This window comes from Emydura macquarii, unplaced genomic scaffold (assembly GCF_026122565.2).
Source record: "Emydura macquarii macquarii isolate MOO-44397 ecotype Brisbane River unplaced genomic scaffold, CSIRO-AGI_Emac_v2 contig_1119, whole genome shotgun sequence".
NCBI lineage: Eukaryota > Metazoa > Chordata > Testudines > Chelidae > Emydura > Emydura macquarii.
Window position 1 is genome coordinate 4,672,370 of NW_027131256.1, and position 26,638 is coordinate 4,699,007.

A 26,638-nucleotide genomic window follows, 5' to 3' on the forward strand; every position below is an offset into this window, starting at 1 on the left:
GTTATACCTGTTCAGCAGGTATACCCAACACCTTCCACCACCGTGCAGCCATCCCAGAACAGCAGAGACACAGCCGTGGCTTCCCTCTGCCCAGAAAACAGCCTGGGCCCCTCATACTGCTGGCAGCCACCCCACCTTCATGTTCCCTAGTGAAGAAGCCTCTGGGAGGGGGCACTAGACCAGAGGAGTGAGGGAGATTCCCTGAGTCCCTCCGCACATGAGCACACCTATGTAAAGGATCTGGGGGGAGCACAATTCAGCTCTTATTTTGTTTCATGTGCATGCCCAGTAAAACAAAAGCTAAGCGGCCCCGTCCTATTGCACTTCACAAACACATGGAATTTTCCTCCCCGGTTGGCAACTGTTTCTAAGTCATGCTCCTGTGTTACCATGGAGAGTGCAAAGCAACTCAAAACATACCTCTGTCACCACTGCAGTTGCTGAGCGGTGCTGAGTCCTCCTAACTCTGTTGGACTCCAGGGTGCTCAGCACCTTCCAGAACTAGCCTTGGGTGACTCAGACTTTGCCATTGTGCTACCTGCCTGGGTTTTATGAGCATTAAATCTTGCCATTAAAATGCTATTATTTCCATTGTGTGTGTGTACCAGGAATATGTGGGCCTAATGTCAGGTTGCAAACTCCTTGTGCATTTATTGACGGTCAGGTTAGGGACCCAAGCCTGCTTCTAAATCAACTACCAATCATAAGGAACAATCAGGAAAATAAAATATACGTGACATGCCAAATGCCAAGACAATGGAGAAAAACATTTTTTTCTCCTCATTCTGACATAAACATGGAGATTATCTGAAAACATCTAACACACACTCCAGATTTACAGGCTTCTTTTAATGGGTGGATTCTGTAAAATGTAACCTTCTATAACCATAAAAAGGAGCTGTCTGGATAAACAGAAGCTTGGGAATCAGAATTCCCTCAACTATATAAATACTCATAACACAGAGTCCAGGTTTAATGACCCTTTTTGTATTTGAAATTTGGTTAATAAAAAATCTGAATGTTAATTTGACCTCAGGGGAGAGTCGAGAGGGATTTCAATGGGGCTATGACAATTTATACCAGCTGAGGATATACCCCTTGGGGTCTACTCCTGGCTCGACTGCCTACTTCCTCTGTGACCTTGAGCAAATCAGTTCACCCTTCAGTTTCCTCTTCTCTACAACAGGGCTAGTGAAACCCAGACATATTGTAAGGATACTAGGAGATTTCATTTCTTCATATTTGACAAGTGCTGTGAGATCTCTGGATGGATGGGGCTATGGAAGGGCAAAACAGTAGAATTATTAAGTAACTGCTCCCACTGGTGTCAGTGGAAAAAGTTGGAAGTGTAGAAAACCAGCAACGCTTGGGTCAGAAGTTATCAAGCTGATGTACAGTGTGCCAGATGTGGCTGATTTACTATTAGGATTATTTTTATTATTACCCCTTCTGACCCAAGTGGCTAGTCAAAGTTCAAGGCCCTGCATGTGTTCCACACGGAAGTAGAAATTGGTGATAATAGAGTCTGGTATTTTCTTTGGTGCCATGTGGCTTCTTTACAAAAAAATGGACAAAGTCCTGTTTCTCTGAACACAGGAGGAATTTAAGAGCAGGAGATGGTTTCTTAGTTTGCTGTTCCAAGCCCGCCTTTCCAGCCAATATGCTATCAAAAAAGTTTTTTCTCTTAGCTTTGTCTCAGGGCCATGTTATGGTGCATCCAAGCTGTGTCTGTGTGGCTTTCTCGCTTTCCTTCTGTCATGCTTCTGTCTCTCTCTTCTGTTGTTGTCTCTCTGCTTGTGTTCTCTCTGTCCCAGCCACCCATACCCCCACCCGTACAGAGGCATGGTCTACACTAGGAATTTACATCAGCATAACTATGTCTCTCATGGGTGTGAATAATCCATACCTCTGAGAAATGTAGCTATACCAACCTAACCCCCAGTGTAGACCGTGTGAGGTCAACAGAAGAAGTCTTCTGTCAATAGGAGATGGGTTATCTACACCAGAGGGAGAATCCCTCCTGTCATAGGTAGCGTCTACACTGAACCGCTGCAGGGTGCTGCTGTATTGTTTTAAGTGTAGACAAGTCCACACACACGCACAAACTATGCCTTATGGAGCTCTCCACCCACAAAGTCCAAATCACTGGATGGGCTCGCACACCTCCTGTGTCTTGGATGGGACTCTTTAGCTGTCTGTCAGCTACCTTAAATGAGGGCTGGAGGCCACAACTGCTTTGATGAGGTTTAATCCAAGTCATTTAACAATATTAAAGGTGTGGCTAGAGACCCTGACAAAGACTGGAGCCCTGATGTTCTAGGCCCTGTACGTACACCTATTAAGGGACAGACCCTGCCCTGAAGAAATGACAGTCTAAGGGCTTGTCTACACTTAAAACACTACAGCAGCACACCTGCAGCTATGCCACTGCAGCCCTTCAGTGTAGACGCTACCTACACTGAGAGGAGGGGTTCTCTTGTCAGCGTTGTTACTCCACCTCCCCAAGAGGCGGTAGCTAGGTCGACCTCGCGCTGTCTACACAGGGACTTAGGTCGGCTTAAAAACGCCACTCTGGAGTGTGGCTTTTTCACCCCCTGACCAACGGAGTTAAAACTGAGCTAATTTTCTAGTGTGGACCAGGCCTAAATAAACAAGTCAGGTGAAGGAAGGTTGGAAGGGAAACCAGAAGCAGAGAGAAATGAAATGTCTCACCTAAGATCACCTGTAGGTCAGTGGCCAAGCTGGGAATAGAATCCAGGTCTCCTGATGCAGTGCCCTGGCGTCTAGACCATGATGTGTCTTGTTAATATATTACAGCCATTGTTTGCATTTTAAATCATTTAAAAGTTGCATCAAATAGACAGCAGTGGAAATTTATGGGAGTAGAACTATCAGTAGCAAGAACATGATGTGTAATGAGATACTGACCAGGAATGTAGGTACCCATTGGAATGTGTTAATTACTATCCAGGGGTTATCTAGAGCATGGTTCTCAACCAGATGTATGCATACCCCTGAGGGTACGCAGAGGTCTTCCTGGGGGTACATCAACTCATCTAGATATGTGCCTAGTTTTACAACAGGCTACATAAAAAGCACTTGCGAAGGTCAAGACAAACTAAAATTTCATACAGACAATGACTTGCTTATTCTGCTCTACATACTAGACACTGAAATGTAAGTACAATATTTATATGCCAATTGATTTATTCTGTAATTAGATAGTAAAAATGAGAAAGTAAGCAATTTTTCAGGAATAGTGTGCTGTGACACTTTTGCATTTGTATGTCTGATTTTTGTAAGCAAGTGGTTTTTAAGTGAGGTGAAACTTGGGAGTACATAAGAACCCCGAAAGGGATACAGTAGTCCGGAAAGATTGAGAGTCACCAATCTAGAGACCTTTCAGAAGAGGTGGATCCCATAGCTTTGTTACAGTGTTCTCTGTACACATGCTAGATTGTTGACGGTAGGGCTTAGAAGGGTTTTACTTCTTTCTCCTGAGGATGTTTTCAATTTGTCTGGAAGGCTGTTTAAGAAAGATGCCTTTTAGAGTGGCATAAGAAAATAAAAATGTTGGGCTTTATTCAGCACCACATTGCTCCAGTTTTACTGCGATGTAAAGCCACCGAAATCAGCTGAGATATACTGCTATAAAACTGGAGTAGCACAGCGGTGAATCAGGCCTGATGAACACAAAGAAACGTTTCCATTGACTGCAGTGGGAGTAGTCTCTTTGTTCCCATCACGTCTCTAGAAACCTGCCAATAATAACACCATTGTGTTCCAGGTTCCCACTGGCCATTCTCTCTGGGGCAGAGTAAAAGCCCTGCTGCTGCACATTACAATACACTGCAGCTCTATTTTCCACACAAGTGATGAGTCGGAGCCAGCTGTCCTTACTCACGCAAGGAGCCCGCGTTCACACCAACAGTGCCGTTGAATTCAATGGGATTGCTCGCCATTCTGTATCTCTTTTGATAGCTTCATGCTTGATAAGGGAAATACTTGGGGATCAACGCCCTCCTTAGAGGCAGAAATGCAGCCAGGCATTTTATCAAAGCATACATCAGGACCCCAAGCAAATTAGGTCCCTCAAGCAAGAAAGACTTTGCTGGGGGGATTTCATTGCTCTAGTGCCTTTCGAAGCATGAATGAACAGTGTCATTACCCCCACTTGACAGACAAGCAAACTCCATGGTCATGCAAGGAATCTGTGCCCAAACAGGGAACAGACCCAGGTCACCTGAGCCCCCCACTCCTCGACCATGCTTCCCCTTGCTACTCCACATCTTTATTTTGTACAGTCTTCCATACTGACAGAAATGCACCGTGGGTTTGCAGCTTTAAATGAGATGAGCAGAGGGAGAGAAGAGTTAAGACATGCAGACAAGGGGGATGGGCAGAGTTTTCTGCAGATTTGGCATGAGCTGTGAAGTCAGTGAGGAAAAGAAGTATTATGGGAAAAAGCTCTTCCAAATAGCAGGAGCTGCTGCCACACCGAGAGTGTCCCTCCAGACGGTGTGATAGGGCCGGCAGGGTGCCGGAGAGTGGAAGGCTTGGGGAGGGGAGTAGAGATGACAAGGCCTGGAAGGTCCAGTGGAACAAATCCATGGAGTGAGTTGGAGACAAAGAGGGGAATATGAAACGGTATTGTGAAATGGGACGTCTGGCTAATATAATTAGCTGAGTGGGTCCAATAACGGGGAAAATGCAATCAAAATGCATGCTATTACCTGACCAGCTCCTAACAGTCCATTTAAGAACAGGCTCAGTTCCATGGAGTGCATCTCTTACAGTCTTCGGCCATATCCACGCGACAGGGACTATACCAGCATAACCCCGTAGCGTAGGCACAGCCGATGGCGATGGCAGGGGTCTTTCTGTTAGTGTAGGCCCACCCCCGCCCCAAGCAACAGTAGCTAGGTCAACAGAAGTATTCTTCCCTCACCCTCGCTGCATCTCTACCAAGGGTTAGGTTGGCGGGTTTGTCACACCCTGGAGTGACATCGCTATGCTGACCTACATTTTAAGAGTAGCCCAGGCCTTAGTAAAGCAACACTGAGTCCCCCTGTTAGAAATGGGGGGGCTAATCCTACCAAACCCCTGCTACACGCATGTGCTGATTTCACCACAGACAGTTAAAGACACGAGCTAATCCTACCCTCTCCTTAAAGGGGTGAGTTAATCCTACCAGCCACCCTTGGTAGAGAGGTGCGCTGAACTCTCGCTGGATCTGTTCTTTCAGGCTGACAGTGTCTGGATGGAAATCAAGGATGATGATGATCTGCCCACAGCTGAGGAGCTGGAAGACTGGATAGAGGACGTACTCTCTGGGAAGATAAACACTGAAGATGACGACAATGACGACGACGACGACGACGATGACGATGACGATGACGAAGACGACAATGACGATGACGACGACGATTAGATTTGACTGGACGGTTTGTCTTCTGGACGGTGAATTGTTTTCATTTGCGGACGGATGTCAGTGCCTCATAAATAGCTGCCTCACCGAATAGGACTTCTGAAAACTGTTTCCAACTGTCACTGAACACCCGTCTCCTCCTCCTTTCTCATCCCTCCTGCTCCCAATGCCAAAAACTTCATGGGCCTGATTTTCAGAGGTGCTGAACACCCACAACTCTCCGTGAAATCAACACCAGCTGCAGAGCCTAAGCACTGCTGAAAATCAGGCCTCATCAATACGGACACCAGAAATCTGCAGGGAATTTCTCCTGAAATTTTTGTGAGTTTACACATGGGTAGTGGATAGATAGATGGTAGAGGGCCTTTCTCCATGCCGCCAATGAGGCTTGGGGAGTCTATTTATATTTCCTTGCTAATTGGCCTCATATCTGAAGACCTCATCTCATTGAAAGACACAAGGGAGGTCACTGAAAAATACCGACTATGTTATTAATCAAAACATACTTCACAGCAGTTCAGCTAAGCAGCACAGCAAAGACCACACAATCCACAGACTACTGTGGAAGTCTGGTACTTCTTCACTGATGAAGCCATAAATGCCCTGGGTTTATTTTTTAAAGATGGTAGTTAAAATCTCAATTATCCTTATAATGAAAGAATATTCCCTTTGTGCAGAGCTGTGCAAAACAATTGCACCCAAAAACATGAAACCTGCCTGGATTGGTGTCTCACTACAAGCTCCAAACGCAGGCAAGGCTTGTAAAAGTGTAGAAATACAGGTAGGCCAGAACCAGAACATCAGATCTGAAAGCTCTTGAGGAGTTCAGATCCAGGTCTGAATCCAAACTCTGAGGCTTAGACCCAATGGACTGAAATGAAACACTGGTTCCTGATCCCAGAGCTTTAAAATAATCTGGATCTGAACTCTGCCCCTCTGTTCCATGTGTACGATGGCTGGAACCAGAGCACCATATATGAGCTACCAGAATTCTGGGGAGGTTTCCATCCACATCTAAATCTGGATCGGAACTCTCTGAATTAGGACCATCTTTTCTTTTAAGAGATCCTTGGCTGATTTGTGGTTTGTGCATTGAGATCACATGAAATATGTAACTGGAAATTACATGGGCGGGGGGTCGCACCTCTCCACAAGGGGAAATCAGAAGACACCTTCATAGGAATCCACCCTAAAATCCTCCAATTCCACATGACTGTACAATCCTAGAGTCCGTTGAATTTTAATCCTACATGGCATCCTTTCCAGTGCACAAACTGTCAGGTGGGGACATGTCTGTCCAGCTTCACTAGACAAACTCTTTAGTTGAATAATTTTGGTGTGGCAACCAGCAATGAAAGAATCAAATTGTTTGGCTTCTAACTGGTCTTGACTGGTTTTTCAAAAGCTTTAACCTGCATAAATGTTCACACATTTCTTGGTGCTAAGGGTGTGGCCTTTTTTGGCTGCAGACTCTAAAGAACGACAGAGAATTAGTTTGCAGTCAAAGGGTTCCACACAATATGGGTCAGAAACTTGATTTTGGAGAATGCAGGGCCATCCATGAGAAAGCCACACGCAAGCCAATTTGACATTTTTAGGTCTCATGGATTTCCCTCACCTGCAGATTTCAATTGTCCTGCTTTATTAGGTCTTACGAAAGTGCAACAGCTGGACAATTTGGGGACATTTTTACCCCTAGACTTTAATCCTCAAATTGTCTTGTCTTGTTAGATTAGTTAGGGTCTGTCTGTTTCTTCTCTCTTACTAAAGATAAAAAGCATTCTGATCTTGATTACACTGGGGGGCAAGTCAGACGTAACTATTGAAGTCAATGGAAGTAACGCCGAGGTAAAACTGGTGGAGGTGTGATGAGAAAAAGGACTCCAGTGGTTCACTGTATTAATGTTAATTAGCCCAACGAGAGCGAAGGTTTATACTCCAGAAACTGCCTCTGCCTAAGTGAACTGCAAAGCAAAATTTTATAGCGACATCTATATCTCCATATAGCTATATACCTGCCCTTTCCTGATTCTGTCCCAAAGGTTTAAATATGTCCATTGACGGGGGGTCGGGATTCGCTATGTATTTACATTTGGAACATGAAGCCCTCACTTCCCTTTCTGTTCTAGACTTGGTGAGATCCTTGGAGGACTTGAAGGATGATGTTACTTTAGGCAGTACTATGAGCTGCTTCTCCTGCTTCGTTACTGCTTCCTGGAGGGGGGTGTGCTAAGTCTTAACCCTTTTCCCATTGGTTGAGGTGAGAGGGAGTCACAGATTTGTCTACAGCCACCAGTAATGATCTTATGGCTCAGGCTCTCCGGAGTCTGCCCAATATACTGCCGGGGATGTAAGGACCTGAGATGCCTCATGTCAATAACAAGCAGGATTGTTCTTTTAAGTTTGAGGCCATCTTTATGCATTTTAAAGTGCAGGAAAGGGTAACGCCAACACTTTTCAGTCAATTCATAGCTAAGGGACAGCTCCTGATTGCATCATTCGTGCAGGAAGACTACCTGTTTTGACTTTACCTTGGAGCTACTCACATGAGTAAGGCAAGCGGGATTTCAGCTTTCTTGGCTAATCGGGGGGGGTTGCAATTTACAAGTGAATAAAAGACCCCATGCATTTTTGTCTTCACCATTCACAGCACTAACTGCAACCCCTGTGGATTATTTCTCTTAGAAACCACGTTTTAGTTATTTATACAATTTCCTGAACTGCTAGTCCTCTCTGAAATTATGACTTGCTCTCAGGAGCTGTTTGGGTGATACCAGCTACAGAGGGTAGTTCTTAGAATGGCCTGAACTGGCTCATGGAAGGCTAATTCCCCAAAGGGGAGGATCCTTAATAAAGATATTAAGTAAGCACTGAAACACAGACACAGATTTCTAATCTGAAATGAATACTTAATTTCTGTGAACATGAAGAATAAACAAATTCATTATTTTATTCCTTTCCTGGTCATTGCCACGAACGGGACATCCCAAATGCTCAGTAGCTTTCTGCATGCTTCTTTTCAATGCCTTTTCTGCTTGCTCTATAAGACATGGGTTCTCAAATTTTTTTGCTGGGACCCCCCTTTGAAAACATTTCAGGCTGTGATGAACCCCCCCCCCCATGCCAGGCCATCCTTACTGTCATGCACGGGGGAGGATTGCTCATGACACCTACCCCACAATAATCTTGAAACCCCCTGAGGGGTCACAATCCCCAGTTTGAGAACCCCTGCTCTAAAGACTTGTCTACATTCAGGATATTTGCATCACTAGCTACCCTGGTGCAAACCTCTCCCGTAGACGCACTGTATCAGTGTAAAATGAGGTGAGCTGCATTTCTGTAAGCCTCTACAATGAGTCTTGCACTGGTGCAGCTATCCTGCTAAAACTACTCTGGTGCAAAAAAGGCATTTTAAAGCATCAGGCAATAGTTCTTTTGAAAAAAGGGATGCTTAGAACATGGGTGTGTTCCGTGCAGAAACTGGCAGGTGACTTGTATCCAGTGCTGTGACGGGTAGGATGGGATTCAGTGCTTTATACATTGGAATATGAAGCTTTTCTTTGTATTCGAAAATAAAAGCGTAAATATGCAACCGTCATCCCTGTAGCCCATGCAGTTCCTTGCGGTACTGTCCTTTCACCCTCCTCCATTCCTCAAACATGGCTTTCTCTGGTTCTCTTCACCCACAGATGGGATCTTTTTATCTTTACCTTTCAATTAAAAAGCTACAGATGTTTAATTCTCTTCAGGTTTGTTTGGTTTTTTTTTTTTTTTTAAACCTTTTAAAAAAAATAAGTACAATTTGAAGGGAGGGAAGAGGGAGGCAATTCTGGCAGTGAAGAAAGCAGGAGGGTAAGCTAGTTCAAAAGCCTTTTTCCGTTCATCTCAGCCCCTTTCTCCAAAATGTTGATTAGACATTTGCATTAAACAGACGGTGACAAAAATAAATAGAAACGAAAGGCCAGACCCTGCCCGCCACCCATGACTACTTTGTGCTCGTCAGCCAGTGCACAGCAAGCACAAAACTACCTTGCAGCTACCCAATGATAGTGGGGGACTCCCCAGATGGCATAGGGCCAGCACAGCTGTTTCTATGCCACCCCATCCCCCACCCCCAAGATACAGGGGCCATGGACAGGGAAAAGGAATGTGTCCAGATGGCCGCTATATCTCACCAAGCCCTGGCTGCCGTAGCACTCCCTTGAGGCTTGTTACCAGCCTGTGTAACTTAGCAAAGACCTGAAGTTCTAAATTGCACGCAAAGACCAGTCTGATAGTTCCAGAATAGAAGAGACATAAAAGTGGGTTAAAGCCACTTTCATGGCTCCCCCCCTCTGTCCCTTGAGCTGTGCCGGGTGCAGAAGAGCCAGTCCCAAGCATCTGCCCACATTGTTTTAAACCATCTGACTAAAAGTCATTTAAGAACATAAAAACGGCCATACCGGGTCAAACCAATGGTCTGTCTAGCCCAGTATCCTCTCTTCCAACAGTGGCCAATGCCAGGTGCTTCAGAGGGAATGAACAGAACAGGTAACCATCAAGTGATCCATTCCCCATCTCCCATTCCCAGTTTCTGACAGTCAGAGACTTAGGGACACCCAGAGCATAGGGTTGCATCCCTGACCATCTTGGCTAATAGCCATTGATGGACCTATCCTCCATGAACTTATCTAGCTCTTTTTTGAACCACATTTTAATTTTGGCCTTCACAACATCCTCTGGCAATGAGTTCCACAGGTTGACTGTGGATTGTGTGAAGAAATACTTCCTTTTGTTTGTTTTAAACCTGCTGCCTATTAACTTCATTGGGTGACCTCGGTTCTTGTGTTATGTGAAGAAGTAGATAACATCTCCTTATTACTTTCACCATACCATTCATGATTTTATAGACCTCTATCATATCCCCCCTTAGTCGTCTCTTTTCCAAGCTGAACAGTCCCAGTCTTTATAACCTCTCCTCATATGGAAGCTGTTCCATACCCCAAATCATTTTTGTTGCCCTTCTCTGTACCTTTTCCAATTCTAATATATCTTTTTTTAAGATGGGGCAACCAGAACGGCATGCAGTATTCAAGGTGTGGGAGTACCATGGCTTTATATAGTGGCATTATAATATTTCCTGTCTTCTTATCTATCTCTTTCCTAATGGTTCCTAATGTTCCGTTAGCTTTTTTGACTGCCACTGCACACTGACCAGTTGTTTTCAGAAAACTATCCCTCCTCAAGCGTTCAACTTTTCATCATTTCACTGGTTCTCCCATAAAGTCTTCCAGGCTAGGCCAGATCTGAATTGTCACTATAGCAAACAAGCAAAAACACCTTTAAAACCAACATGCTGTTCAGACCCTCTTTATCCATCAGAAAGAAACAAAACAGGGCACAAACCCACTGCGTTAGCTTTTGCCGTTCACTTTAGGAGGCTGTAAGAGAAGGGATAGAAAAGACTGAGCGAGCCAGATGCTGGGTGATATCAAACCATTAAAGTGACAACTCCAACATGAAAGGGAGAGAAGCACATGATTTATCTAGTATTTTAAGACTCAGCAGCCTTCTGGGTGTGCAGGGGGGATGGCTCCGAGGATGGCAGCCATGAGATTCTGCTGTCTGGATAAAATACTGTAGACACTCTTGAGGATTTCCTCGCCAGAGCTGCTCAGCCAATCACGCACACAGGATACGGGGTGTTTTTCTGTCTGTCCGCACTTCATGCCTAATAAATGATTCGTTGGTTTGTTATCAGGACCGAACAAAAGGGTTTCACTTATTTCTGGAAAATAACTAGACTGGAATGTGTCTGATCCTGCCACCCGCCCCTCCAGCCCTGTGAAGTTAGGCCAGGCTCATGTTAGAATTACAGTAGCTCTGGCTATCTCTGGAAGCTCACGCCACAGAAGTCCCCCCACAGAGGACGAGGTGAGGACAAACTTTATAAAAAGCTACGGAGCTTCCCTGCCGCTCGGGGACCTGTGTGTGGAGCCGGATTACACATAGCTGCTGTGAAGAAAGCAGAGAGTCTTCCCTGGTCTCTCTCTGTCCCTCCTGTGGCCTCTGGCCCTGACTCCGCTCTTGCTGACACCCGTGTCTATGAGCTGGAACTCCACGGAAGTCAGTGGACTTACAGCAGGGGAAAATCAGTGTGAGGGAGAAATCAGGCTATCCCTTGCCTCCTTCCACCTCTTATTCCTCTCTCTCTCTCCATCCAGCCCCCCTGTCCCTTTCCTTCTCTCCTGAGCTCTCCCTATGCCCATTTACTCCTGCCCCGCCCTTTCCCCTCTCTCCTGCACCCCCACCCGCCCTCCAGTGTCAAAGGCCATTTAAGGCCAGGGCTAGAAACTGTCCCCACTACCTCAGCTCATCTCCGTGCTCCCTCGCTGCCAGTTGACCTCACGGCTGCTCACCAACCCACCCATCTGGGAAGCACCCACAGAGCCGCTGCTATCGCCTCCCCACCCCCTTCCAGCTGGGGGATTGCCCTTAAATGGGGCTGGCACTTATTATTCAGTCCCAGCCAAGAGCCAGGTGGGGAGACGGCTGCTTCCAGGGAGCCAGCCTGCCGAGAACAGAGCTTCCCCCACGTCGGGGAGAGCCCCAGGCAAACAGGGCTCGGATCTCCTTTTGCTTTCGGGGAACCGGGTTGAGCCACGGTGCAGGGCAGCTTCCCAGCTCCCTAGAGCCAGGCATGCAGGTTCAGGCTGAGCTCCCCATGCCGTGAAATTCCATTCACTCACCACCTCTGGCGGACCAGAATCAGGCCCCGACAGGCTCCACCCCGAGGGAGCTTCACTGCTTCAGGCTGCACTGCAGGGGACACCCACTGAACTCCCACAGTCCTGCCCCAGCGAGTGAAATCTGGGCTGGGTTGCATGGGGAAGGAGCTTTCCCAGTTGTCCCACAGGCCCGGCCAGTTGCAAGTAGAGACTCTTCCTAACTTACTCCCTGCCGCAGCTAAAGACGTGACACAGCGCCAGATTGTACTCCCCGTCATGTCAGTCTCCGGGTGTTTGTATTTGGTTGAACAGTAGCCAGAGATTGAATCCAAACACCACATTGCCACCAGCTCCTAGGTTTTGCTTTAAGCTTTGAATCCAAAACGTCAGAGCCCCCACGCAATGATTTCCATAGAAACACACGGAGTTAGGCAGACAGGTTACTGAGCTGCAACAAATAATTGTATTAGCCAGAATTTCTTTTTTTTAAACCCCGTACAAAACCACCTTATTGTCAGCTCTCCAAAGCAGCCACAAACTAGTTATTGCGACCACCTTAAATAGTTATAGAACAACAGAGTCAGTATAAACGTTGGGCCTGGTGTTTTCAGTGCCCAGGAATCCTGGCTTGGCCTTTGCAAAAAACCAAACCAAAAGATTTACAGATTCCCCAGCTTGTCCCTCTACCACACAACAGCCACCCCTCCCCAGCGTATGTCTGTGATACCCGTGCTAGTCCACCATGATGAGTTCTGTGCTGATCATAAAACTTCTTCTGAGAAAGCTGAAAGATTGTGATTGTGATTAAATGCCCTTTACCGGGAAGCCCCCGGCCCTCGTTTCACTGAGGTTACTTTTACTAGCAGTAAAAACTAAAATTCAATCAGAGCACAAGCATCTACCCACTTAGGAGTCAGATTATCGCCTTGTAAAAGGAGGAAGAGTATTATGTCTTAAAGACTAGTGCTGTGCGTGCAGCACTATACAACTGTTAGGTTTTTGTTGTCAGTGTTCTGCACCTTTATGGTTCTAAGGAGACTCAGGCTTGGTCGACATACAAAGTTAGGTCAACGTAAGCCACCTTGAACTGACTGATTTGTGCATGCGTCTACACTTACATGTATTTCCCACTGATGTAAGCGCCCCGTTACAGAGATGCAGGAACTGCCCCCCACCCTCCATGTGGCACTGACCCATAGTTGATGTACTGAGTTCGTTGCAGTGCGAGTGTAGACACTGGGTTATTTATGTCGACCCCCACAGTCCTCCAGCAACCGTCCCATAGTGCCCGACACTGACCGCTCTGGTCACAGTTGTGAACTCCAATGCCCCATGGTCATGGCGACTGGAAGTCACCCTCACACTTTAAAACCTCGTGATTTGTTTCAATACCTTTGTCTGATTGCCCAGCTTGGCGAGCCCACGTAGCAACTCTCCGCCGTTGTGCGCAACTGCCCGGGCGACTGCGCCGGCTACACGCTCCGGATGCGCTGCGACCTGGAGCAGACAGACACAGGCAGAGCTATGGACCAGCCATAGAAACATTGACATCTCCGAGCCAAGTGCACGGGGCTGCAGGAGAAGGGCTGTGACACAGAGCAGCAGCACAGCGTGAAAGTGAAGGAACCGCAGCAGACATTTCCAAAGGCCGGGGAGGCCAACGGCCAGTTGGGTGCCATGCTGCAGACCAGCTGCTTTCACAAGAAGCTGCATGCCATACTTGGCGGAGACCCCACCGTCACCATGGATACCTCCGAAGCGCCCGAGTCACAGGCCGCTGGCATGAACAACAAGGAGGCGGCGAAAGAGGAGGATGTTGGGGGAACACGCGACTTGTGGGGAGGTCCAGCTGTGCCGTGAACCAGGACCTGTTTGAGACTCCACCACAGTCCAGTCAGTCCCAGCAATCGAGCATAGGTGAGCCCGATGCAGAGGAAGGAACCTTGGGTACGGGTGTAAATGTATGTCCCATCACAATGATGTGCTGCTGGAGCCTCTCAACGTAACAGGACACAGCTATCAACTCTTCATTGACTGACGCGTACTAGAAGAGGCAGCGGTACAACAAAGAGAGGCAGCGTCGTTCCCGGCTTTTCATTTCTCAGTAGAGTTAGACGGGGGGCCACGTGGACCACTTTGTTTACGTACACAGGGCTGTCCCATGAATCCTCCTGCGCGATTTCCATGACACTTCCACTGAGGTGCTCCGCAATCCTCTCCCAAAGGTTTCTAGGGATAGCAGCCTTATTTCTTCCTCCGCGGCAGGTCACGTTCCCATGCCAGGCGGCGATAACTTTGGCAGACACCATTGTAGTACACAAGTTAGCAGCATACCGGCTGGTCAGCTTTAAGATGCCAGCAGCAGCTGTGTTCTTTCTGCCTTCAATACCTTCAGGAGTGAGATATCAGTGAAAATCAGCCTGTGGAAAATAGCACCAGTATTCAGTGCCATTGCCCTAGACACAAGTTTCATGCAAGCGAGCAATTCCTATCCTCATTTCCCTCAGCCCTGACAGCCCATACTCACCATGGTTGGCTCTGCAAGTGGTGCCATGGAGAAGCACCCCTAAGCAGAAGTGTGAATGAGCATGTGTTGTTTAAAACTTTAGGGGAGCAAAGGAAGGGAGCTCTGAACCTTAACTTTTGCTTTCTGATGTGACTATACGGACAATGGTACCTCTGTGTGTTTCAGCTGCAGCTACTGCCCTTGCATCAGCTGTGGCATCAGGGGCTGCAACCCTACCACTCCACACCAGGGGACAGTGAGGACAACCACAGCTTCACACACATTGACCTGTGAGAGCCATGGTCGATGCATGCATAGCTAAACGGACATGAATGTTCCGTCCTTTTCTTTAAGCTATTTTTCATGATTTTATTAAGGTTTTAACATATTTGCTTTTAAATGTGCCCAGCAGGTGTTTTTGAAATGTTTTCATTTTTCAATAAACCTGTATTGCTTGGGAAATAATTCTTCTTTCTTAGTTCCCACCAGAATATGCGTCAGAATGCCTGGTGGTTCCCACTTACTGGCATTGGTATCAGCCTGGCACAGCTCAGAGGATCGGTGCCATGGTGTGAATCATTCATGGACAGCACACACTGCCAAATGAATCGGTGCCATTGTCTGTGCTACATTCATAAGTGTGCACCAACCATCACACAATTCCTACCAGAGCCCCACAGCACAGGGCCAAGCAGCGCGCAGTCCACCACAACACATTACTGTGGCTCGTTGTTAAAGTGCTTTCAGAGCCTTCCTGAGCCGTATAGCTCTGCATTGAGCTCTTCTGCTAGGCCTTGCGTCTGGCCGTTCAAACTCAGCAGCCAGCCACTCCACCTCCACCCTCGCGGCCACTTTCCCCCCTTTGCTTCACAGATGTTATACAAGACACAGCAGGTAGCTACAGCCATCGGGATGCTTTTCTCACTGAGATCCAATCTAATGAGTAAACAACGTCAGCGGCCCTTCAATTTACCAAAAGCACATTCAACGGTCATCCTGCACCTGCTGAGGTGGTGGTGAAATCGCTCTTTGGTGCTGTCAAATTGGCCAGTATACAGCCTCATCAGCCAGGGACGCAAGGGACAGGCTGGGTCCCCCAGTGTCACAACTGACATCTCAACATCGCCAATGGTAATCTACCAGTCAGGAAAGAAAGTCCCTGCTGGTAGCTTTCTGAACAGTCCCGTGTTCTTAAAGATGCACCTTCCCTGCCCAGCCCACCCTGATGTCAGTGAAATGTCTCTGGTGACCCACCAGCGCTTGCATGACCATGTTTTTTTTGTTGGTGTATTCTTTGGCAAGGTGGGCTGGTGCCAAAATAGGGATATACGTGCCATCTATTACCCCACCGCAGTTTGGGAACCCCGTTGTTGCAAATCCAGTCATCAAGTCTTGCACATTGCCAAGGGTCACGGTCCTGCATCGCTGGAGACGATCAATGCCCCTGCACACCTGCAGGACAACAGCCCTCACACTGGATTTTCCAGATCCAAAATGATTTCCCATTGACCGGTAGCAACCCAGCACTGCAAGTTTCCACAGTGTGAATGCCACTTGCTCCTCCACGGGCAGTGCAGCTCTTTCCTGTGTCCCTGTGCAGGTGGGCTGGTGTGAGCTCGGGCCACAGATCCAGGAACGTGGCCGTGCACATCCAAAAGTTCTGCAGCCAGGGCTCATCCATACCAAGCCTGCATTACAACGTGATCCTACTCGTCAGTGCTTCTTTCACGGGCATACAAGAGGTGGAAGGAAGGTGGTGCTGACTGGGACCCATACTGTGTCATGTCAGTTCCTTGGTTTTCCTGCATTATCTGAGCAGGCCCTGAGCTGCACAGTTCAGATCTCCCACCAAGTGTAAACTTCCCCACCAGAGTCAGAGCCCCAAACTTCTGGGGGTGGGGCAGTCATATCAGGGATTATGAGTTAGGCCCAATGGTGGCATACACATGTGGGAGGGTGGGGGTGGTGTTTGCTGGTGGACCCACATGATTAGAGACCACTGTGTAATGGGGTACCATGCCTTTCAGAAGGTTGGGAGCCCGGGAGACCCTCCCCTCCCCACCACACTAGGGCAACATCTCAGCATTATTGATAACCTACTATTGCAAGCCAACAGGTATGGGGCCTGGGAGCTGAGATAGACGTGGATTCCTCTGTGAAAGTAACTAATAATCCGGCTGGTGCATTCTCTCTCTCTCTCTCTCTCTCTCTCTCACACGCACACACACACACGCACACCATTCTCTCCCCACCTCCGTCACTCCCACAAACATGCTGTGCATGTGTGCTCCCCTGTGTAGCAGACCACAGGAGGGTGTGGGTGCGTGCATGACAGAGAGAGAGAGAGAGAGAGATAGACGGACACACACACACACACGTTGGATTATCTGTCATACCGGAAAGGGCTGTAACCTGAGCCCAGTGCCTTCCTAAATCCAAAATAAACTCAGATCAGTCTTTCAACACCACTCCTAGGAACTCTGCTGGCCAATCCCAACACGTCTGCCCTTCCTGCATACATGGTGTGACATAGCATCCTGCAGAGCGATCCTATGCCTCACGGTATCCAACCCCTTTTCTGGTGCTTCAGCACAGATTCCTGTGACAGGCCCCAAGTTTAGGCTCTTCCCACCCACCTCCCAGAGAAAACTAGCTGCTCGTTCGGCTTCTGGAGCCAGGGTGAGTGAGCGATTGCCCCAGTGGCTCACTGCCAGCACTCAAGGACCGTGATATAAGCCGGAAGGTTGGTTCTGTGGCCTTGAAACCTTACCCCTCTACCCGACCAACACGAGATGTTTTTGCCAGCAGAAAAATCCCAAGCCGTTAACTTCACAGACCCTGCCACAGAGGGACACGGGGCAGCTTCATTTGCTAGCACCATCACTCCCTGCCATGCTTCACAGCATCCACGCTAAATGCACCTAGCTTATGTAAAATCGGTGGGCTATGCCCCCACATGGCTCCCCCCCACCCCATCAGTGACCTGACCCCCCCACCCCTCCTTCACACTGCTCTCCAGAGGAGCTGCTTTCTGGACCGCAATAGATTTTGGGTCCAGTCCCAATGCATCAGTGGACCTACGAGCCCCCTTCCGAGTCGAGGGTCTGTGCCGACAGCTAGTTCTGTCCTGCCCAAGGACAACCTCTGGAGCTCTACACCTCCGTGCTGAGGGCACCATGGACAAGGGAGGCCAGAGGTCTGTGCTCCCTGAGCAACCCCAGCTGGCAGTTCTGCCTGGGAGGTCAGGCACTTAAATTCCACAAACTGGTGACAAACAAGCATGACTGAGCTTTATTAGTTACCAGTCACAGGGCCGGATCCTGCAGTTAGGGCAAAATGGGAGCTGCAGCCTCAGCCTCTGCTGGGTTCCTGGCTTCCCCCTAGGATGCAGACATGGGAAACATCCAGGCGGGGGCCAGTAGGAGCAAGTTACCTCCAACCAAGCCAGTTCCTTCCACCTCCCTGCTCCTGGAGCCAGGAAGTTGGGGAGCAGGTATAGGGGCCATGAGCAGGGATTTCCAAGGGGACCAGACACTCCTATGGGCATCGAGAACATGTGGAGTTATGATAAGGGGGGGAAGGAACATTAAATCTCATGCTGCAGGGGTTGAGCCAAACTACAGAGACCAGGAGACCGAACATGAGGGGTAGATCATCCCACCTCGGCCTGCTGTGGGGCTCTCTCACCCCTTCCGCAAGCACCTGCTGCTAGGAAGGGCCGGAGGCAGGATGGCAGATGGCCGTTGGGATAGATCCAGTCTGGCAATTCCTCCTCAGAGCACAAGGAGAGGCCAGCCGTGACTAGGGCACCAGCAGCTATGGGTGAGGTTTATAATTTATTGGAGAGACTCAGCGGATTCCCTAGTTGGTGCCTCTAACTTATACTTCACTTTCAGATCTCCCAGTGCTGCGTACCACAACGGGCACGGCAGGACAAGGGCAGGCAGCTCCCAGAGGGGCACACAACTCAAAGGGGAAAGGGAAGAGGGGGGCGTGAGCAGCGCCAAGTGCTCCCCCACCACCCTGTCTGTTTCCTACTGGTTTTAGATGAATGCTTTGTAACCTTGTTTTGTAGTCCCAGGAGAAATCCCCTTTTGAGGCTCTCCGCACTGATGTTTATCCATTAACTGCTCTTATCTCTGCAACCGTTGCATTGTATTTTTCATAGCACAGCAGCATCCTGTGGATTTTTCCAGCCCTTTCTTCAGCAGTACCGGCAAACGCTTGGCCTGCAGAGGGAGCACAGCTGATGAAGCTGGGGGGCCAAGCACATTGGCACGGCCGTTTGCAGTGCCTATGGAATTAGTCCACAGTTCTTCCTACAGCCTGCCAACCACATTGTACAGGTACAGCTGGTGACAAGACTTGCTGGAGGGTTATACCCCCACCCGTATTCATCTGGCAACAGAAGGGAGTTGAGTCTTTGCAAGCAGGGTAACAAGACCTTTTCCCTTCATTGCTGAAAAAGTGCTCGAGCGCTACATTTTTATTTCATTTCTTAAATCAAATGAGACCTGAATTCTGCCCACACCAAGGGCACCGCCATAGAACTGCTGCTCCACCTGATCCACCCTCTCCTTCTCAATGTCAGTGTCTTGTGGAGGTCAGATTCCATCAGGAGTGGCAGCAGTTCGAGGAACAGCTCTGGTACTTTGTGATTTGGCTGTGCGCAGGATGGAAGAGCTCAGACTACATGGAAGGAAGCAAGACGTTTTACCTATTGGATTCTAACTCCTTTCCCCCACTGCCAACCAGCTCCAGCTCCGGTATTTCCTCTCACAATTTGAGATTTAAGGCATTCAGCACAGCCATCTACAGGTCTCATTGTTCAAAAGTGATAAATGAGCAGGTCCCCTATTGTGGCAGGACAGATTGAAGAGGCCTAGAACAGGGCAAGGAGGGTGATTGGAGGCTTAGCCTCAAAAAGCAACAGCACTTGTTTATAGGGTACTTCTATCAAGGCTGAAAGAATGCTCAGAGAGAGGAGAAGACGTTTCCCAGGCTGAAATAATCAAAGGAAGAATACGTAGGGCCACAGAACTTCTGATTTCAGTTTATTTTCAGAATTTTACTGTACAAAATATGCAAAGTGTAAAATGGTTTTATGTTTCAGTTTAAAAACAAAACCATCCAGCTCTATAACTTAAGCGAACCCAGCTTGGAACAGAACAATTTACTCTGCCAGACACACAGTGCATTAACATCACAGAAGTTTGCTACTCAAGTTCACAATTGGGAAAAAAAAGATTTCAGAATTTATTTCAGACCATGTATCACTGCAGTTAAAGTCCCATGTGCAGTGAGAGGCTGGTTAGTGTCTATTCGTTAGAAAACCTCAGCAGAACCCACCTTACTATATGTAGTTTGTGTAGAAAAAAGTATCAGGCTGTACATTACACAGTGATCAAAAGAGGTGTGTGGTAGCAAGGAGATCCTGCCCCCAGTACACAAAAACGTTATATTAATTACAAGATACAGGCACAGAAAAGTGTAAGAATCCTGCAGAGAGAGATCTCCGTACAGGTAGCGAACCACAGCAAAATGAACCTGTGTGCGCGCGGCTCCCAAGTGAATTATTTAGTGCTGGTGAAAGGTGTCAGATTCCCAGAGAATGAAGTCCTCTGTGCACAGAGCAGGCCCGGGTGGCAGAGGTACAAAACTTCCCCTACACACTGCCCTGCCACGTGGGGTGAAAATTCTGTCTCTGTGGCCTCTCAGAGAAAGGGGCCAGTTAATACTAGAGGCAGTCATGATGCTGTGAAGACCTGGCCCAAGAGGAACCAAACAGATCAACACTAAAGTCACACTGGTTACTGAACACCTGTCAGATGGTAACTTTTGGTCATCTTTAATGGAGTCTGAGCCCGCAAACTGGAGGCGAAAGGATCTGTATCTCATTGCCCACCTCCAGAAGTAGTTTTATAACTCCCAAGAGTCCTCCTTTCTCCATACAGTCCTAACAGGCTTTACTGAGCAACCACGCCTGGCTTCAGGCACTGGACAGAAATAATGCACACACCTACAGAGGGACAGCACGTACAAACACAAGCTGAATATGAAAAAACAAGAGACTTCTGCACATTCATTTCCTATTAATCTAAACATCTATTGTGTGGCAGACAGAAAACTTCTAAGGACATTCTGAAGATAAAGTCTGGAGTCAAAATACAGTTCTCCCCAAAGACACAAAATCAATGTTTTGTTTTGTTTTTTTTAAAGGGGGCAGGACAGATTTGCAGTCATTTTGATGGCTATGTTAGCTTAATTGACTTGAATAACTCTGTATGAAGCAGGACAAACAAGTTCTTGATCTTTCAGGCTTCTGTACAGTTACTGTATAAATACATTTATGCCAACAAGACTTTAAAGCAGTTCAGTGGGCTAAACGGAATGGCCAGTTTTTAAGAAACCGGCAGCGTTGTGATTTGATAGGGTTTTTGGTGGCGTCTGTGGCAGGTGGGCGGGGGCGCAGGGTGGAATGGAAGTGTTTCCTGTAGCTGGGAGGCAAGATAGGGATTAGGATGGGATTCGCCCAAGAGCCCTGCCTCATCACGAGCTCCAGCCTGTGCTCCCGGTGACACCCATCTCACCGACCGCTGGTTCCTCACCAGGCCGGTGGCCTGGGAAACAGAGAGGAGAGAGATAGGAGCGGAGGGTGGAGCCACTGAGGAGGGAGTGTGTGTGTTCCTGGCCATCGGGTCATCAGAGGCAGTCAGCCCAGCAGATGGAGGGAGAGGGAAGAGGACAGGAGCAGCCCTGGGCAGCGGTGCTGAAAGCTAGTTTACGTTTATCTCCACTGCCCCCACATCCAAAGCCACTGAGGACGTACGTTACTCCTCTGCTATGGAGGACCAGGGGCTGCTGGCAAGGAGTATTCTAGCTCAGATCCTGCTCTGCAAGAGTTGTGCCATGCCACACTTTCCCGCTGCATGCTGCCTGCATTCTCCTCAAGCACCCTGTCCCCAAGGGGAGCGAGATGACCAGCAGAAGCCAATTCTTCCACTGTTGATTGAGGGTGTTTGATAGCAGCGGTCGCCCTGGCCCCAAGGGTCGGTTGGGGATTATACCTGCTCCACTCTCTGCCCCTCTGCAGGGTGGGAGCGCTACCACCAAGCCCCTTGCTCTAGGCACAGTCCACTTCCATTCCTTCCTCACCCCGCAGAGCAGAGTGGCAGCGTGTTGAACCCGCAGGCGGCGGTGTGAAAACAGTCACGCCCCAGCTGGGTTTCTGGCAGGCTGTTCAGTCCATGCGACCTTTCCCCAGGCCTCGGCTCTAGTTACGGGACTGGCAAGAACCAGGAGACAAGCAGATGCTCCTTCGTTCCTACAAAAGGCCAAAGACCGTAATGTTTTCCCACTATCTATCCGCTTCACCCTACAAACCCCACACCCCAAAAGCGGAGCCTTTTCCGGACGCTTCAACCATCTCCATTGATCTCAAATGGATCACAGCAGCTCTGCTTGCACCCACTTGGGAGGTGCTCTGAGACCCCTCCAGGATTTGCACCATGCTGGTGACTGAGAGCAAAGACATGAAATAAAGTCTTTGGCAGGCCACGCTACATAGGGAGGAACGGAGGAAAGGGAAAGGAGCAAGGAGATCATGCACTCCTGACCGACAGGCAGACCTAATTTCCTAGGGAAAGGCGCAGTCTTGCACAGACTTCACCTGACACCGTTCAATAGGAATTTCCTTTGTCACCAAGCTTATGACCAAAGGCTAGGTTTCTTAAACACTTTAAGTAAGATTTATTTAAGAACTTCCCAGTAAAAGAGAAGAGAAAGAGGGGAAGGGGGGGTTGGAGTGAAACAGCCCCCTTCAGAGCAAACCCTGCCAGCCTTCATGGCACTATGCGTCCCGTGGACATGAGTGCAAAGCAAGGACTGGGGGGGAGTGGGCTGGAAATCCCAACACTACAGGGCTGTCCCCCCCACCTGATTCTCATCCACTGCCAGACTATAAGTGGCAAGCGAAACAGGCCCATCTAGTTTCACTATTCAATTTTTAATTAGAAGAGAGTTTGCACTTTGATAGCAAATCTCAGATCACTTCACAAAGGTTAAACTTAGCCTCACAACTCCCCTGTGAGGTAGGTGTTATCATCACGGTCCCTCTCTTTTGCAACTGGGGAGATGAAAGCCCAGGGAAGTGAAGTAACCTGCCTACGGTCACAGTGATTTCCTGGCAAATCAGGGAACAGAACCCAGCAGTCCTGGGTCCCAGTCCCCCACTCCAACCATTCACCCTTTCCTTCCAACCTCAGCCAAGTGCAGAAAGGCAACTGGCAAAGAGGAAATGACCTTCTCTCTCTCATTCAGGTTTAGCCTTCTCATGCGTTAGCAGTAACAAAGGTAAGGGCGGTCCATTGAAAGGAGATTTATGCTGACTGTCCCTTCCAGTGACAGACACAAACGGTGGCACTTCGAACTGCAGCATGTCGATTATGTAGCAGCTGTGAATACACTTGGCTTCTATTTGGTTTTGTGTTAAATCCTCACACACGTCTAAAAAGAGAAAGACGTTTCCTGAGCAAAATGACTGTCCAACAACTTCCAGTTCTGAGGTGGTACAGCAGGAATCACGCAAAGGAGGAAATTCTCACGGGGTGCTCGAAACATGCTCTCCTCCACGTAGCTTTTGTTCTAAATTCACCGAGCCGTGGTCAGGGCCCTGAATTCAGACAGCCAGTTCGGCCCTGATCATGGCTTTATCCAACTGACCCCACGGTCCCTGCCCCAGATTCCGATCGAGTCTCCTCCCCAGTTACGCTTGTTACACAAAAGGTTAAAAAAACCAAACTCACTTGTTATGAAGCGTCACACATGACACTACGCGGCTTTCATTTTAAAAAGGATAAAAAACCATCAGTGTTTTAAAAATTAAAACACCGCGAAGGCCATGACCGGTAAAAACCAGCAAAGACTGCCAGAAAGCCTGACCGAAAGAGCTGGGTGTGCTCTAGGGCGGGGGGATTCTACAAATGTCTCATGCGGCAGTGAGAAGAGATCCTCCCACAGAGATCCCACCCCGCCCCGATGCAATCTGGCTTCTTTGCAGTCGGTACTGGTGCATAAATAAAAAAGGGGGTAGGGGCTTTATACATACCATAGGAGAAACCTAGGACCAGCAGGAAGGGCCTGGCAGATCAGAGACAGTCCATGGCTTGAGAATCACCACTTTAGGCCTTGATTCAGCAAGCTGCTTGAGCATGTGACAGGCCCCGTAGACTTCAATGGTCCTTGCTTACAGAAAGATACAGGCTTAAGTACCTGGCCTTAGTGTGTTAAACATCATCGATCTGTAACAAAGACAGGCAAGCAGAACAGAGGGACACTCACACTGTAAGAGACTGCCCACCCCCCAGATTTCAGACTGATCCAGACTTTCCTGTTCATGTGTGCTCATCAAAAAGTTAGAGATATTAATCACTCTAGATGAAACCGTGCTCCAGATCTGGATCTGAACTTCCTCACACTTCAGAGGGCGTCTGAACCTGGGGTTTTGGTTTAGCTCATGACAGAAGTAGGAGCTGGCTCTGGAGTGATGATCTGGACCCAAACGTGCTTAAATTCAGAGTGCGGGGCGAGTGTTCAGATCCAGAGGTTCTGTTTAGGCCTGGCTTTAAAATAAACCTGTTTAAAAACCTTGAGAATGGAACTACACAGACAGAAAAAAGCACCTCAAAGAAGTTCTCTGGAGAACTAAATGCCCTGCACCCAAGAGTAAACAGATTCCAGGCCAGCTTGGTGAATAATACCTAGAAGAACAAACAGTCACACCGGGGTAACCGGTCAAGAAATTAAAAAAAAGCAACTGCAACATTCAGACACAGTTTGGTCTCTCTTAGCTACAGCTGGGGGCAGGGTAAACAAACATACTGTAGTGCTCTTATATATACTGTCTTAAAGAACTATGGCACTCCACCACATGTCAGCTCTCACTCTGCTCAGAGACTCAACCTGTGGGGACAGGAGTTAAAAGTGTTCCCCACCCGCCCTCCTTCAAGATGCACTTGAAGCCTTCTAGAGTATGATACAGACATTCCTGCGCTTGTTCGGGAGCAGGCTGTCGGGCTTAGGTAAACTTCACACACCCCTTAGGAAAACGTCCACTCAACCATGCTGTAACTGTGCAAATACATAGCGAGAGAAGGTGGGGAGGAGACGGTGATAACGTGACTGGCCCCAGAGGAGCTGTGGCAAGAGAGATGCGTTCAGAAAGCTGCAAGGGAGACAGATCGTGGGACAGTCAAATTAAGTGGGGCGGGTATTAGAGATCAAGGGGCTGAGGGTGGAGAGTTGCATCATGCAAAAAGCCCCTGAAGTCTCATTAAGACAACTGGTAATAATGCAAACAGCTACAAAATGGGCAGTGCCCGTACAATGATCAACAATACAAGCAACTGAAGGAAACAGATGGCAAAACCCACCCGTTAAGTCCATGGTTCATACGGGTCCAATGCTAATGGAGAAGAGCAGGCCTGCAGAGGGAAGGTCTCTTCAACCATAAGACAGCCTGGTTTACAAACAACTATCAATTCTCTCCTCACCTACCACAATGTCCTCCATACGCAGAGAGGAACTACAACTTTTCCCTCATATGCAGACTTCTGTACATGAGAGAACGCTGTCCCCCACGGAAATCCACATGTGCAGGACACAGAGACCAGGTGAAGACTGAGTAAGGAAGATACACGCACACTGATCACTGTAAGGCAGGGTTCCAAAGGAAACAAACACCATGTTTGTTCACGCAGTCCACAATACGCCTGGAAAAACAAGGAGGACCATTCTGCCTTCAAGGCTGAGCTAAACTCAACCAACTCAATCAACCTTTTAAGATATTTCTTTCTAGACAGATATCCCATCCCCCCACCCTCCTTCTAAATAAAGTGCAGACGGTCAAATATTACTGGTCTGTCATCTGCCAGTTTCAATCGGCATTGGGGAAACAAAACCCAAAAGCACAAAACGGAGAGTACACCACCCCACACCCTAAACTGACGTCTCAGACTGCAAGCGAAGGACAAATTTGTGAGATTTGGGGTCTATGAATTCTTCCGAGAGTTTGATGAAGGGGATTTTCTTCACATTAATGACAAGGCTGAAGTCCAAGCACTTGAGAACAAAAACAACACCATCCCTTAATCCACTTGTGACCGCTTCTTCACTGACGAGCGTCCACTGCTTGGAGAACCAGCGATCCCTGTCATACTGGAGGGTTGGGCCTGGATTCATGTAGCGCTCCAGGAATGCCTAGCCGCAGAGAGAGAGAGAGAGAAAGAATGAACTGGTGCCAGGGGAACTCCACCCCACATGACTCAGGTCTGCTTTGACACTTTCTTTCAATCTCATGGTTTAGCCCTGTATTCAGAGGCATTCCCTGTAGTGAATTATTTCAATAGCGCACTTGGTAAACCTTCCTCTCCTCCTGCCATTTCCCACCTCCAGGACCTGAACAAGTGGGTGTCAGCTAGAGATCTGCATCTCCATCCCAATTCACAAAATCACGGCTCCAAACTTCTAGTTTCAAAATTGCCTTTTAAATATGAAATTTAGCACTGGTGAAAGGTCTGACAGCACTGGAGAGTAAAGGCCTCTCCCCCCAGAAAGCAGCAGCCTGGGCAAGGGCACAGCACAACTTCCCTCGCCTCCGCCATGTACACAACCCACTGCCAAAAAGCCCCATCCTTGACCTGAAGGAACCCCCTGTCTGGTGGGAGGAGATTTCAGCCTCCAGGACCCACTCTGTCCTTGGCAGGAAAGTACTTCAGCTCAGACGCCTGGAAGAACAAGCATCACTTCAAGCATTTTACTTTGTACCATTGTATTTTAAAGTTCCCGTTGCAAACTCAGGGGGCCCGTTCTGCTGCCAACGCACATCATGCCAAGCATCCACTGGGATTCAAATGTGGGTATAAAGGTCATAACACGACCCCTCCTGAAAGCCAGCCTAAATGCCCACCCTCCCCAGAGTGTCTCTGCTACGATCACGTA

The 26,638-nt window shown here is 48.3% G+C and overlaps 2 protein-coding genes across 2 annotated transcripts in view; one reads left to right on the forward strand and one right to left on the reverse strand.

Moving 5' to 3' along the window:
* CASQ2 (calsequestrin 2) overlaps nucleotides 1-9,172 on the forward strand; it is a 42,360-nt gene extending 33,188 nt beyond the window's left edge. Inside the window, exon 11 of the mRNA XM_067546028.1 lies at nucleotides 5,246-9,172. Coding sequence (XP_067402129.1) covers nucleotides 5,246-5,431 — 186 coding nt within the window. The 3' untranslated portion in view covers nucleotides 5,432-9,172. The remainder of the gene's footprint in view (nucleotides 1-5,245) is intronic.
* A 10,496-nt stretch (nucleotides 9,173-19,668) lies between these two features.
* VANGL1 (VANGL planar cell polarity protein 1) overlaps nucleotides 19,669-26,638 on the reverse strand; it is a 59,681-nt gene continuing 52,711 nt past the window's right edge. Inside the window, exon 8 of the mRNA XM_067546029.1 lies at nucleotides 19,669-25,897. Coding sequence (XP_067402130.1) covers nucleotides 25,637-25,897 — 261 coding nt within the window. The 3' untranslated portion in view covers nucleotides 19,669-25,636. The remainder of the gene's footprint in view (nucleotides 25,898-26,638) is intronic.